We start from the raw sequence: 14894 nt of genomic DNA, 5'->3' as shown, positions 1-14894 counted from the left end.
GGTTTACTCAACATAGCTGCTCATCCTGTCCTCCTTGACTCCCTGTGCCATTCCTGGGAATTGGGCAGCTGTGGTGTTGGTGGGCGAGGTTACTGTTGATGTGGAGGACAGGGGCAGAAAGTGGGAATGTATGGGAGCAAAGATCCATCCATGCTTTACAGCTCTGAAAGAGGTATTCACCCTCGTCATATGTAGTCCATAGGTTGTTCACCACTAACAAAAATGGTCTGTTGAGAAGGGGAGGGGAGATACATGAGTGAAGTGTTTGGTCTTGATGGGCTTCTTTGTGGGGTTGAGGGCAGTCTTTCAAGCACTGGTGCACTAGGCTGAGGCAGTTTTTCTCCTAGCTGCCCCTGTCTCATTGTGCCAAGGCAGAGATGCTGTTAAAGTGCTTCTTGCACTGATTTGTCAGTGCAAAGAGCCAGAGATCCTTTTCTACACTACCTTTGTCTCATGCCACATCGAAGGCCCACCCGCCCATCTTTTGGGCTCCCCTCTTAATCTGCACAGGCTTTGTGCAGATTAGCTGGTGAGCTAGCAAGACATGGATGTTGAACTGGAGCAGGTCTGTGAGCAAATCTTAGTGAAATTCAGTTTATTCTGAATTAGGATGACAACTTCTGTGCTGAATGTCAGAACTTCAAAATGTTTTGCGTTAGCTTGATTGCATTGCTGTACCTTGTTGAAGTAGGGTTAATACCTTTGGGGTACATTGTATCAAAATACAACCATGTTTGTTACTGTGCCATTGTTTGAACCTTCTCCAGTAGAGAAGGGAGGTGCTAATGCACTTCTTCTCTCGTCCCTTGGAAGCCACCTCACTGGAGAGGTATACATATACTAGTTCAAATTGGATTTTTCAGGGACCAAAAGACCCAAAAAAAAAAGGGGGGGCAGAGTTCGATAAATAATCTGGTTTTAAACTGGCTGATAGATGTGGTTCCCCCCACCTTTCTGATCTGCCAAGTGGACAGGACCCTGGTACAGGAAGGGCCCAATCCTTGATCTGAGCTGGAGCTGTGATGAATTTGTGATTATGAAGGAATCCATTTCAGGGAGGCATAGAAGGACTTTTCCTAGAAGAATCCATGTTGGAGTTGGTATTAATTCTGGTGATCTTATTAGCACGTGTGTAGGATTTTATTGGTTTTAATGTTTTTCTTCCTTTTTTTTAACCTCAAGAATAAAGTAAGCTTCCATAGGACGTGCTGTAGTTGTACCTTTATAACTATAGCAGTTGCTCCTGTTAACTGTCTCTGAAGAGATAGCAAGCAGGTGTTAAAGGCAACCTGCCTGTACTGGGAAATACATGGTGAAGATAGGGAACTGTGCAGGCTAGAAATAACTTTTTCAGTTCAGGAGGGATACATGCCTATACCCAAGAGCAGCAGTGGCTGAAAAAGTAGAAGCCTGAGAGTGGATGCCCTGTCTGGGCTGCTGAGGCAAAATACAAGTGTAATTGCTTGAACTATGACGACTGCTTTGTGGCATTACTATGCGGATGAGAGAGAGAGAGAAGTTAGGAACCAAAGAAATATAAGGGAAACATTTTAAAAAGAAACACCTTTAAAATATTTAACTTGCAGAACTTAGTAAATATTGTAGTAAAACTACCTAGAAGATTCTGTTGTCTCAGGAATTGTGCCAAACTGGCAAATTAAATCTCTGTGTTGTGATACAGAGATGCTAAGTTTGCTGTGTGGCAGTTGTCATTACCAAAACTTCCATGACTAGCTGAACATACTTAAATATGTGTGTATTCTCAGGTGCTTTAATGAGAGCCAGTGTTGGAGCTCTACCTACTTCAGAAGGGATAAAATGAGCATTTAATGGGGAAAAAAATTTATAGCAAAACAGTATGTGCTTAAATTGGAAGGGATAGTACATATGGCTCTCATTTTTACTAGAATTAATAGTAATATTCGTGGTAGCAAAGATATTCCTTGTATTTTAGAGAGAGAATGATAGCAAAGCAGCATCACCACCAAACTGGTGGACAATCAAAGCCAAAATATCCTGTCTGTCTGTTGTGGATTACAACACAAACATGGTTGTTTATATACAAAATTTGGCTTGATTACCTTTGAGTGTTTATGTATCTGGGCTTTGAATAAACAAAGCATGAGCATAGTCCTCTGTGCTCAAGAACCACACTGAATCAGTTTTATGGTGATGATAACTGTGTTCTGTTTTCTGTATATTTTCACTGTCTGTTGTGTTAGTTCCCTTGCTCAACATCAAAAGGTTGGGCAAGGAAAGTTTCCTAAAAATGAAGAAAGTTTCATGGCCTTGGTACACTTAGTGTTGTGAAAGGACTGCATGGCTTATATAAAATATTTGTGCATTTTTATTAATATTTTATACTTTCTATTTTATGCACAAAGAATTTAATCCATTTTACAATTTGAAGTTTTTGTGTTGCAATAGGTTTACAGTAGTGCACCAAGCAATAGCTTTCCAGTATTTAAAGTAGGCTTTTTGCACATAAATATATGGTCATTTTACAAGTCTGACAGTCAAATTGAAACCTTATGTAGAGTCAGTGCTTTTTTTGTGCCGGTAGTTGCTGGCATCTTGGCAGCCCCAACCCTGGGATAGTTGTGGAGAGGCAGGTAAGGAGCGAGAGGGGGAGGATCAGTTTGAGTACTGGCTCCTTTTTTTTTTTCCCCAAGACAGAAGGTACTGTGTAGAGCCATAGTCAAAAAGAGGCAAATCTATGCTTTTCATGGCTTTTTTTTTTGTTTGTTTGTTTGTTTTTTTTTCTTTTTAAGATGATCAGTAGCATTTTTTTGTGATAAGTATAACAGGTATAAATATTTTTAATGATAAAGGTGAAAAATACTAAAAATACCATGGTCATGTTACAGGTATACATTTTTGATATCTATTGGATCATTACATTGTAGGAGAGCCTTTTTTCAGATAAATTAGTTGAGGTGGCAAGCTAACTTTTTTTGATGGAGAGCGGTTGGTTTTTTTTTGTTTTTTTTGTTTTCATTGGTTTTTATCTATTGGTGCAAAGTAGGAAATGTGGATGGGTTTAAAAAATTGTTTAAATTTCGGTTCCAAATATTTATATCTTAGCTCCAATCACTGTGTATTAGAAACAGTTGCTAAGTGAGCCTTTAAAACAAATAAGCTGCACTAAAGGCTGGTACTACCTTGCTCCTGATAGGGTTATATTATGTACTTTTGTCCTATGTAAACTTTAGCTTGTATAGTTATTGGTTTTATCGGTAAAGGGATAGGTTTTGAATGAATAGATGTTATTTAAGGTAGCTGTTGAAATAAATGATGTAAAATGGATGATTTCCTGTTTGCCAGTGGTAATATAAAGGTTGTCATTTACAATTGGGCCTCTAAAATGGATATGTAGATTTAACAGGTGCAGCAGTTTGTATAATCCGAGTCTACAAAAACAGGGTGATCACAAGTGGCACTTTGGAGAGCACTTAAAAATTGTCTCAAAATACCAACTTCAGCTTCCTCTATTTGCTTGGGAAAGAGCTTTTACTGGTAAGCTTTTTTGTTTTTTAAATTTCGAACCAGATATGGAGGCAAAATGCTTTCCTGGTCACTAATGTTCATCAAATATGGGTGAGGGGCTGAAAACACTCTTAAGACCTGATAATTTCTTGGTGCAGGTAACAAGATATTACTGTCCCTATTTAAGAACTAAGTATACTGTCAAGAGTGAAAATTCTGGATAAATTTAAAATGCTGTATATTATTTTTAATGTATGAACAGTTACTCATGGTAATAATTGAAACAGTTTCTAATAGTAAAACAGATATTATGGTTTTTATAAATCAGAGCATAACTTTAGAGTTGCTGTCTATTTTGCAATTCATAAAAGAAATCATTGGCATTTATACTAGAACAGAAATAGAGTGTATATACAATCAAAATGAAGGATACAAATAAGAATACTTACGAACAAAAATAATGAAGTTAGACAAATTTAAGGTACAGTGCCAAAACTGAGATCCCTGCAAGTTTCATAGAAACTTTTTAAAGACACCGGCTATGTCTACACTACAGCAATCTGTCGACATGGATCTTCCAAAAAAAACTTCTGTTAATAGATTGCATCTAGATAGCAAAGTGGATCACTCTGTCGACAGAGTGGCTGGACTGCCTGGCTGCTCTGTTGGCAAAATAGCCAACTGGAAGCACAGCAGACAGGGCTGCTCAGTGTCCTGGAAGCCTCTCTGTTGACAGAAGGCCCCCCGCAGAATGTCCGGGCTGGCTTTCTGTGAACAGAGGCATTTGACTGAAGTGCCATGTTCTGTTGATTTACTGTCGACATGATGCCTAGGGAATGTGGACACGCCTCAAGGTTTATTGACAAAACTGGCGTTTTGTTGACAGACTCTCTTGTGTAGGCATAGCCACCATAAAAGAAGCTCAGTATGAACGTATATCCCACATGAAGAAAAAAACATGGTAAGAAGACCAAAGAAGTGCTGTTGTGGGTAAACAACAAAGTAAGAAGTTTAGTCAAAAATGCATCCTTCAAAAAAAATTAATGTTAAATCCTAGTTAGGAAGATAGATAGGAGCATAAACTCTGGCAAATGAAGTGTAAAAATTATAATTAGGAAAGGCAAAAACAAGAAAAAAATTAAGTCAAAAGCCGGAAGATACTTCCCCCTTCCAATAAGTGAGGGCATGGGATAGTTGAGCTGCTAAACAAGTACTGTGGCAGTATACATAAGGCCTTTGCAGAAAAATTAAATGGATTCTTTTGTGTTAATTTTCACAGCTGAGATTGTAAAGGTGATTCTCAAATCTGAGCCATTCTTTTTGTGTGATAAATCTGGTGAACTGTCCTAAATTGAGTATCATTAGAAGATGTTTTGGAATAAATTAATAAACTAAACATTAATAAGTCACCTGGACCAGATGGCATTTGCCCAAGAGCTCTGAAAGAATTCAAATATGAAATTGCACAACTATTAATTGTGGTATGTATGTAACCTATTATTTAAATCCGCTTCTGTACCAGATGATTGGAGGATTTTTAGTGTGACTCTGTTTTTTAAAAATAGGCTCCAGGAGTGAGCTCGTTAATTAAGGCCAGTATGCTGAGCTTCAGTACTAGGCAAATAGGTTGAAATTATAGCAAATAACAGAATTATCAGTCATCTGGGTAAATGTGGTTTTTTGGAGTAGAGTAAACTTGTTTTTTGTAAAGGGAAATGAGTTTGGATTTACTAGAATTCTTTTGAAGGGTCAACAAGCATGTGGATAAGGGGGATTCCTTGTATATAGCGTACTTAAGTTTTCCGGAAACCTTTGACAAGTAGCTTCATCAAAGGCTCTTAAGCAAAGTAATCTGTTACAGGGAAGGAGGAAAGCTCATCTCATAGATGAGTAACTGGTTGAAAAATGGGACACAGGGTAGGAATAAATGTTCAGTTTTCAGGATGGAGAGAGGTAAATAGTGGTGTCCCGAAAGGTCGTACAGGGACCAGTACTGTTCAACATATTCATAAATGATCTGGAAAAAAGGAGTCAGTGGTGAAGTGGCAACATTTTTAGATGATACAAAACTTCTCAAGGTAGTAAAGTGCCAGGCAGACTGTGAATAGCTACAGAAGGATCCCACAAAATTGGGTGGCTGGTCAACAAACGGCAGTTGAAATTCATTGTCAATAAATGCAGAGTAATGCACGTTGGGAAAATGTAATTCCAACTATACACACAAAATGAGATCTGAATTAGTTACTGCCACTTGAAGGACTTTATTGTCACTGTGGCTAGTTACCTGAAAACGTCCACTCAGTGAGCAGTGACATTAGGAAATAGACAGATAACAATAAAGAAAATACCATATTGCCTCTATATAAATCCATAGTTTGCCCTCATCTTAAATACTGAGCGCAGAGCCAATCGCCCTATCTCAAAGAAGATATATTGGAATGGGAGGAGGCTCAGTAACAGACAACAAAAATGATTGTGTCTGGAATGGCTTCCATATGAGGAGACGCTAAGAAGACTGGGACTTTTCAGCTTGAGAAAGAGATGACTAAATGGAGATATGATAGGTTTATGAAATAATGATAGGTGTGGACAATTCCTCGTAACAGAGGAATGGGTCACCAAATGAAATTAATAGGCAGCAGGTTTACAACAAACAAATATTTTTTCACAACACAATCTACCTGTGGAACTTTTTTCCAGAGGTGGTTGTAAAGGCCAAGACTGCAACAGGGTTTGCCGGGGGGGACAAAAAAAAAAACTAGATAAATTTCATGGAGAATATACTCATTGATGGACCTTACCTTGTATGGACAGAGATGTAAAATCCTGCTCTGAAGCATCCCTAGCCTGTGTTTTCCAGATGCTGGGTATAGGTCACTTGATAGCTACTCTGTTCATTCCCTATAAAGCACCAGGTATTGGCTACTTTTGGAAGACAGACTGTGGTGCAGATGGACCATTAGTCTGACCCAATATGGCCATTCTTAAGTTTTTATGGACTTTCAGTGTACCAGCTCGGAAGAATGAGTCAAAACAGCATAGCAGCAGGTCCCCTACCCCTCTAATAGCTGTCTGCCTGCCAATGTGTTCCTAGTGCAGGGCAGAACAGGAGCAGTCCGATGATTTGTTCTTTGTTCCCAAACAGAGCATCACATTCTGCTGTCTGATACTACTTCGAGTTTTGAAAGAGGCGGGTGTAGTGGGACGAGTGCCCCACTGCTGCAAGGAAGTGGTTAATGCAGGCTGGAGGGAGCTTGCATAGCACCCCAGCCCATGGATGAAGGGCTTCTGGCAGAAACCAATCAGAGGGCAGCTTTTGGGAGCAGTCTTACATACAAGTAGCTGCTCCAACAGAGCAGAGCAGCATAATAACAGAGAAATAACTGTGCTAGTCTATATAGTATCAAAACAAAAAAGCAGTCCAGTAGCACTTTAAAGACTAACAAAATAATTTATTAGGTGATGAGCTTTCGTGGGGCAGACCCTCTTCTTCAGATCATAGCCATACCAGAACAGATTCAGTATGTAAGGCACAGAGGACCAAAAATAGTAATCAAGGTTCACAAATCAGAAAAATTATGATCAAGGTGAGCAAATCAGGGAGCAGAGGGGCAGAAGGAAGAGGGGAAGTCAAGAATTAGATAAAGCAAAGTATGTAAAAGAGTCCCTATAATGAACTAGAAAATTGCCATCCTGGTTCAAACCAAGTGTTAATATGTCGAATATGAATATAAAAGAAAATTCATCAGCCTCTCTTTCCAAACGGCTGTGAAAGTTCCTTTTCACTAAAACATAGGCTTTCAGGTCATTAACAGAATGGCCCACTCCATTAAAGTGCTGGCTGACGGGTTTGTGAATCAGCAGTGTTTTTATGTCTGTTTTATGCCCATTAATTCTTTGTCTAAGAGAGTTTAAAGTCTGTCCAATATACAGAGCATGTGGGCATTGTTGGCACATGATGACATATATGATGTTAGTTGAGGAACATGAGAATGTGCCTGCGATTCTGTGATTAGCTTTATCTAATTCTTGACTTCATCCCCTCCTTCTGCCCCTCTGCTCTCTGATTTGCTCACCTTGATCGTAATTTTTCTGATTTGTAAACCTTGATTACTATTTTTGGTTGTGCCTTAAATATTGAGTCTGTTCTGGTATGGCTATGATTTGAAGAAGTGGGTCTGTCCCACGAAAGCTCATCACTTAATAAATTATCTTGTTAGTCTTTAAAGTGCTGCTGGACTGCTTTTTTGTTTTGACAGCAGAGCTGAGTTCAGTTAGGTTCTGGCCAGAGAAAGTGCAGGACCAACTCCTGGACAGAGCAAGAATCTTAGTACAGTGATACTGGGCAAACAATGAGGAGCTACTTAGGGTGTCAGCCTGATGCCTGCCTGACTGCTGGCCCTGACATAGAGGCCCAAATTTTTCAAGGGATCACAGGTGGAAGTGGCCCAAATACTAAGGCAGTGAAGGGAAGAGAAGAGGAGGTAAGACAAGGCTGTTGACAGAGGGTTCCTTGGTTGGGACTCAGAGTAGTGGGTGGGCCTGAGTCCCTTCCTTCCCGACTTGCACCATATCAACTATCACGAATGTGCTCTGGCTCACCCATGAGGTAGAGGGCTAGATAGTGGCTACAGCTGGGCATATTGGTGGGCACCTGGACAAGGACTGTTTTACACTCAGTTAAAAGGGATGCTCTCATCACTGCATTGTATATCAGCTTTGTTAACAGTTTGGTAGTATGCTGGTTGAATGTCTTATGAGAGAGTTTTCTGAAAGCCTGGCTTGTCTTTCATATTTTGTTTGATATTTCTTCATCCAGGGAACCATCACTTCAGGTGGTACTGACAAGGTGCACAAAGTGAGGGTTTTCATTTTTGTTGTCTGTGGATGAGGGCTTCATTTTTTCCCCAGGCTAATAGTGAGTCCAAATTGTTCAGTCACGTCTCAGAACCTGTCAAGGATAATCTAAAGGTCACTTTCACTGTGACTAAGTTAACCATAATTGTTTGCAAAAAGGGCTTCACACATGGGTTCCTCAGAGGTTTTTATATTCACAACAAGGTAGACATGATCTCAGCCAAAACAGATTGTTGTGTCTGCCAGGGTTATATTGTCTCCTGTAAGGCTTTGTGACTTTACACTTTTTTCGGAACAATGAAGTCAGCTTTGAATACTCCGAGTAACATTTGCCTACTTTGTAATCCAGTTTTAATTCTTTGCAAGCATGACTGATCAAAAGGAACAAATATAGTCAAGGCAAACTGCACTGCAATCATCTCAAGGTTGATTTGTTTTAATAATTAAGAAGGTGGTGTTTATCCTGGAGGTGAGAAAATACATACATTGGGGTCCTTGTCTGATGTAGGAAATGGTAGTATGTTGCCAGTACAGTGAAGGACTGGAAGAAAGCAATTTTTTCTGTCTCATGAGTTCTTGTTACTGTTATGAGTTCAGGAATAGGAACATTAATAATAATCCATAATTTTGAGCATTAAAACACAACCTAAATTAGATTCTTCTTGGTCCTGTGGTTGATAGTTCACTTCATATAATGTGTACAACTTGTGATAAAAAAGAAACAATCACTTGAGAGATCCCAGACTATGGGGTTTTATATGACTACAAAATTGTTTGAGTAAAAAAGACGTGCAGACAATACTTTTACAAGTATGTACTGAGCACGGTCTTCTCATTGTGAAAGATGTTTTGTTGGACTTTCTAGAGCACCTCTACTCATCATGTGAAGTGAAATGAGACATATGACTGAATATGTAAGTTGTTTAGTATGCCCTATGACCTAACTCTGAACAACCATAGAGACCACTGAAGACCTGAATTTCTTTGGATATGTTCTGCTGTTACTTGCATAGTATTTTCTCTTTGGCTACTTGTGGCTTAAGTGGTACTAGATTATTATACTGTTTGTGTATCCACTGCCACAAACTTGTTACTCGGTGGCTGTGTCTACACTACAAAAATAACTTTGAAGTTGCTTACTTCAGAGTTGAGCATTTACACACACCCTACGTCGAAGTTAAATTTTGAAGTAGGGTAGTACTCCATTCCTTTACTCCATCCCATTCCTGGGAATGGAGTAAAGACTTCGAAGTAAGAGAAAATGTGTGCTGATTGTCTTCAGGCTACTTTGAGGTAGTGCCTAACTTCAAAGTTAACTTCGAAGGTAATTCCTAGTGTGGACGCACCCAGTATGAGTATTATTGATACTCCTATTACCTTGCTGTTGTGGATATTGGATTCCATTGGGGATTTATAGGGGGAGATGGAAATCCTTATCACAATTTATGCAAGGCAACTTGGCTGAAGTAAGTGAAGCTATAAGGATGTGCACTTAGGTGTCACTGTGGCACTCTGTTTGTGTGAATTAGTGAATGAATTTGGAAGATTAAGTCCAGTCAATTACAGTGTTGTATAAACCAGTCCTATGTTAGCAGTGCATCCAACAGTCTGTTTCACCTGTTATTTCTGAGATATGACTATCTCACCACTTCCTGAAGCTCCCATTGACTGGTAATGGTGAACTGCGAGCAGTTTCATATGGTTAGGTAAACAAAGCATCTAGTGGCCTGCAAAGGGCTAACAGTGGCAACCCACATCTGGCCCATGGAGTGTTTCTTACCCACTCCTGGTCTATGTAAAATTTTAATTTGTATTGACTTCGCTAGTGCTTTTCATGTGGTCTGCTGTAAAACTGTAAAAATATCTAGAAGAGTTGGCATATCCCATTGAAGACTTTAATATGAAGGTTGTCATAATTTAATTTTAAATAGGTTTATTTTTAAAAGTAAGAACATAACAAATTTAAATTTTAAAAGTGTTATTAAAACCCTCACATGTATTTGTCTCCACCTAATTGGGGAAAATGTGTTGCAAACAAAGATGTTGTGGAAGCAACAGGTTGGTGTATGAGGCATTGAGGTTGGTATGTTTTACAGAGCAAAGGAGATGAAGTTCAGGGATTTAATATGAGGTAAAGTTAGAGATATGGACTAGGACTGTAATATTTAGGGCCTTGAAAACTGGACACATTTAACTTGATGTAACATATAATGCAGATGAGCTATCTCTTGTTATGCAGTACCTTTGTGTCTAGAAAGCTAGCTTCCATGGAATTTTTCTCAAAAAAAAAACAAAAACAAAAAAACAAAAACAAAAACAAACAAACAAAAAAAACCTCATTTAAATCTTTTTATCTGCTGCTGTATTTTTAGGGTACATCTAAAAAGAAAGTGTTATAAGAGACATTTCTAGTTTTTGTATGACAAATGTGGGATTTCCTGTTTTATACAAAAGCATTTTGGTGTACAATTTAGAAGTACAGTAATCATCTATGTTATGTTGTAGGACTACATTGTAAATTTAGAAATTATTCACTGGTATGGGAATATTGAGTGTGTGTTTGTGTGTGGGCAGGGGTGGAGTGGGGGTTGCATTGCAAGCTTTGGATAGAGAACCTATGTCTTGCTCACTAGTCAAACCAAAACAAGGTGCCATTTAGAGCAGTTTGTGCAGGTCTTCATGATTCTCCTTTCCTGTTGTCGGATAGCAGTGATATCAGCTGATGCTCATCTCTTTCATATATGCTTTTATCCTATGAAATTGTAGAAATGTTAATGTTTTAAAATAACTAGTTCTGAATTTATACTTCAGGATGTTAAGATGCTTGCACCCAGAGCTATTGTTGCAGGCTATCCACAGACTGAGGCAGACATTGCTGCATCAGGTTATACTCTGCTTATAACTTGAAGGTTATCTTTCACAGCCATGAGAGCAAGAGGGTCCGTTTAATTGGAACTTAGATTCTGGTGTGCAAGACGTTTAGCTTCCTCTTCCTGAGAAAGGATGGTGTTGTTGAGCTGCTGCGTACCATCCTGTACAACCATTGCAAAATGAACGGTAGCCACAACTCTCAGCCCTTGAAATCTGAATGGTGGAAGTGTACGCATCATATACATGGGAGGCAGTGTGAATTAGGGTGAAAAACATATGGCAATGTTTTTCCAAATGGTGGTTCCCAATCCACCTGTGTTACAGCAAGTTTCTAGGTTGTTCTTGGGGCCTGGTACAGAGGGGTGGCCTAGGGGTGGGATGATTTGGAGTGTGAGCACTCGCCCCATTAACTCTGCAGCAGGGGTTCATGTCCTATAGGATTAGGCCTGATTCTGTGCCTTGTGACCTGGAGCATGGGCCAAACTTTGGTGGCCTATAACTTTTTATTTGCCACATCACTTACTCAAATTTGGCTCAGCTGCCCCTCCATCATGATGGAGGGTAGCGAGGTTAAACCTTTAATGGTGCTGCTATTCTATATACCAGGGAGTGGGGCCTATTATCGTGGGACAGAAGCTGCTGCAGCAAGGTGTATGAGGTGGGCGCTCTCTCCACCCTTGCTCCACACTGGGTTGGGGTTAGATTGCAGTGCTGGGGCAAAAGATGCTGCTGCATCTGGTTAGTGTCTGATTTGGAGGTGAGGAGGAGAAAGCAGCGGAGAAGAGGATGAAGGTCTATGATGAATTTGGACTCATCAAAAAAGGCAAAAATGCATTTGGGTGGGTTGCCTTTGTTTAAAAAAAGTTGGGAACCACTGTCTTAGGCAGTTAGGTAGCTTAATGGCAAATTGAAGTAGTTAATTTGACTGTTTTGATTTCTCAGAAGAAGAAATTGTTAGCAAATTTAAATTGTGATTTTCTTACTTTTTTTTCCCCTTCCCTCACCCCACCCCCCAACATCCTTCTTCAGGTATGGCCTCACAAGTCTTGGTCTATCCACCATATGTTTATCAAACCCAGTCAAGTGCCTTTTGTAGTGTGAAGAAACTCAAAGTAGAGCCAAGCAGCTGTGTGTACCACGAAAGAATCTATCCACGGATCTACGTGAATGGTAAAAACTTTGGAATTGCTCATTCTCCTAACAGGATTAGTACATATTTTCAGACTAAGAACCCATTTGAGAGACCTCGAGGACAGAACTTTTTGTTGCAGACAAGTGCTGTTGCTTTAAAAAATACTGTAGGTGCTACAAATGTATTAGCAGTGCAGGAGAAGCAACCTCAAGTTGAGGCACCTCAGACTGGTACACAGGGAACCAGGTTAGATTTACTGGATGGATCCCAGCGATGTGGATTGAAGCGTAAGAGTGAAGAGTTGAATAATCAAAGCGCAATGCAGATCGTTGATGAACTGTCAGTATTACCTGCAATGTTGCAAGCAAATATGGGAAACCCAGTGACGGTTGTGACAACTACTGCAACTTCAAAACAGAGTGGTACCAGTGGAGATGGAGATTATCAGTTAGTACAGCATGAGGTGTTGTGTTCAGTGAAAAATACATATGAGGTCCTGGATTTCCTTGGGCGAGGAACCTTTGGACAAGTAGTAAAATGTTGGACAAGAGGGACAAATGAGATTGTTGCAATCAAAATTCTGAAGAATCATCCTTCTTATGCACGTCAAGGACAAATAGAAGTGAGCATATTAGCCCGACTAAGTACTGAAAATGCTGATGAATTTAATTTTGTGAGAGCTTATGAATGCTTTCAACATCGTAACCATACTTGCTTGGTGTTTGAGATGTTGGAACAGAATTTATATGACTTTTTGAAGCAAAACAAATTCAGCCCTCTACAACTAAAAGTAATACGGCCTATTCTGCAACAGGTGGCCACTGCACTGAAAAAACTAAAAAGTCTTGGTTTAATCCATGCTGACCTCAAACCAGAGAACATTATGTTGGTGGATCCTGTCCGGCAGCCCTATCGGGTTAAAGTTATAGACTTTGGGTCTGCCAGCCATGTATCAAAGACTGTTTGTTCAACCTATTTACAGTCTCGGTATTACAGGTAGGTACTTAATCTGTTTTCTTACTTGGTTTTTTTTTTCTTTTAATGAATATTAACATTCTCATCCACTAAAAATAACGTCAGTGTGTGTTGCAACTACCGCTTTTCAGGTAGTAAATAGTAATTAGATTCAAATTGACCATATAAGCATTTCCTTAATTCAAAAATAAAATAGTTGATTATGATTTACATTGGGATCTCAATTTTCATTGCATGGAGACCCCCGTCTGACAACAAAAATTACTTCAGATGCCCAGGAGAGAGGACTGAAGCCCCAGGTTGGGGGCGCGAGCAAAGCCCAGGCCCTACCATTCTGGGCAGAGGGACCAAAGCTGAAGCTCCAGGGTTTCATGGGGATGGCAACGTGAGCTTGTAGCATACAGCTGAAGCACAGCCCTCGGCAGTGGGGCTTGGACTTCATCCTGGAGCCCCAGCAAGTCTAAGCCAACCCTGATGATCTCAGTCAAAGGGGGTCACAACCCACTTTGGGCTCCCGACCCACAGTTTGAGAAGTGCTGTTTCAAATGTAGTTTCCTTGCTGTAAGAGTATTTACTGCATGGGGCAGGAGGTTAGTTTTTTACATTACTGTGAATTCCCTCCAGAATTACGTTTTGAATGTTGCATTCTCCCTATCTCTGGTCAAGAACAGACTTTCTGAAAGAGCTCTTTTTTTAAAATTTCACTTCATGAATTTTTGTTAACTTTTTATGGCTTTCATTCTACGTGTCAATTACACGTTGCTTATCTCTGCAGAATGCCTTATTTCTGTCTGACCAAAAATACAAATTTCTCTTTATTGTTGGTAATAATGTGGCATGTGTAGTCTCTTCCATACAAGAGACTGTATTTCTTTATATTTTCTCTGCCATGTATGTACACACATGTTCAGCTCTTGCTAGATTCTAAATGTCCTCAACCTCCATCAGTTTCAGTGAACTTTAGGGGCTGGTGAAATGAATCCTTTAATTGAGGCTTATAAACATCCCAAAGTCTGGCCTCCAGCATGAATCTGAATATCTAGACTGTTGTTTTTTAGCCCCATAATTGTTGTCCTGTGAAACCAAGTCAATTGATATGGGCCAGTTGCAATTGTTTTATTGAAGCAAGTCAATTAGTCAGTCTCCAAATCTTCTAAATGAGGATCCTACAGCAAAGAGATGCTTGGGCACAGCTGCTGTTCTCATTTAGCAGTTCCACTTCTGCTTCACAGTTCCCCTGTTGCTTAGTCCCTCTGATGCCAGTTACACATTTAAAAAAAAAAAAGGCAAATATATGAATGCACATCTTCATTGGGAAGCTGTTGAGTTGCTACACACACAGTATGCCTGATACAAACTCATGAAAGAGAAGAAATGAACAATTATGCAACCTTGTTCTCCAATTTGTATTCTGGCACCCTTTCAGTTTTGGAAGTAGGTAAAGGTTCCAGTTATCTGTGATTTACTGCCAGGAGTGCCTTTCCCCGTTTGGCACAACTAGGGATCAAGCTCTTAGCATTTACATGTCTACTGGAGCACAATTCAGTTTACTTGTTATGCTTTCAGCAAAGAG

At 39.7% G+C, this 14894-nt stretch overlaps 1 protein-coding gene across 4 annotated transcripts in view; it reads left to right on the top strand.

The window, feature by feature from the left end:
- Positions 1-14894, top strand: part of HIPK3 (homeodomain interacting protein kinase 3) — a 122703-nt gene that overhangs the window by 22065 nt on the left and 85744 nt on the right. For 2 of the 4 annotated variants that reach the window (XM_074997624.1, XM_074997623.1), the window contains exon 2: positions 12244-13342. The exons of the other annotated variants lie outside the window; for them this stretch is intronic. In XM_074997624.1, coding sequence (XP_074853725.1) covers positions 12246-13342 — 1097 coding nt within the window. In that variant the 5' untranslated portion in view covers positions 12244-12245. The remainder of the gene's footprint in view (positions 1-12243; positions 13343-14894) is intronic. 4 annotated transcript variants of the gene reach the window in all.

Source organism: Carettochelys insculpta, chromosome 6 (assembly GCF_033958435.1).
Source record: "Carettochelys insculpta isolate YL-2023 chromosome 6, ASM3395843v1, whole genome shotgun sequence".
Lineage (NCBI taxonomy): Eukaryota > Metazoa > Chordata > Testudines > Carettochelyidae > Carettochelys > Carettochelys insculpta.
The sequence above is the reverse complement of the archived record's forward strand: the minus strand, read 5'-3'. Positions and strand labels throughout refer to the sequence as shown.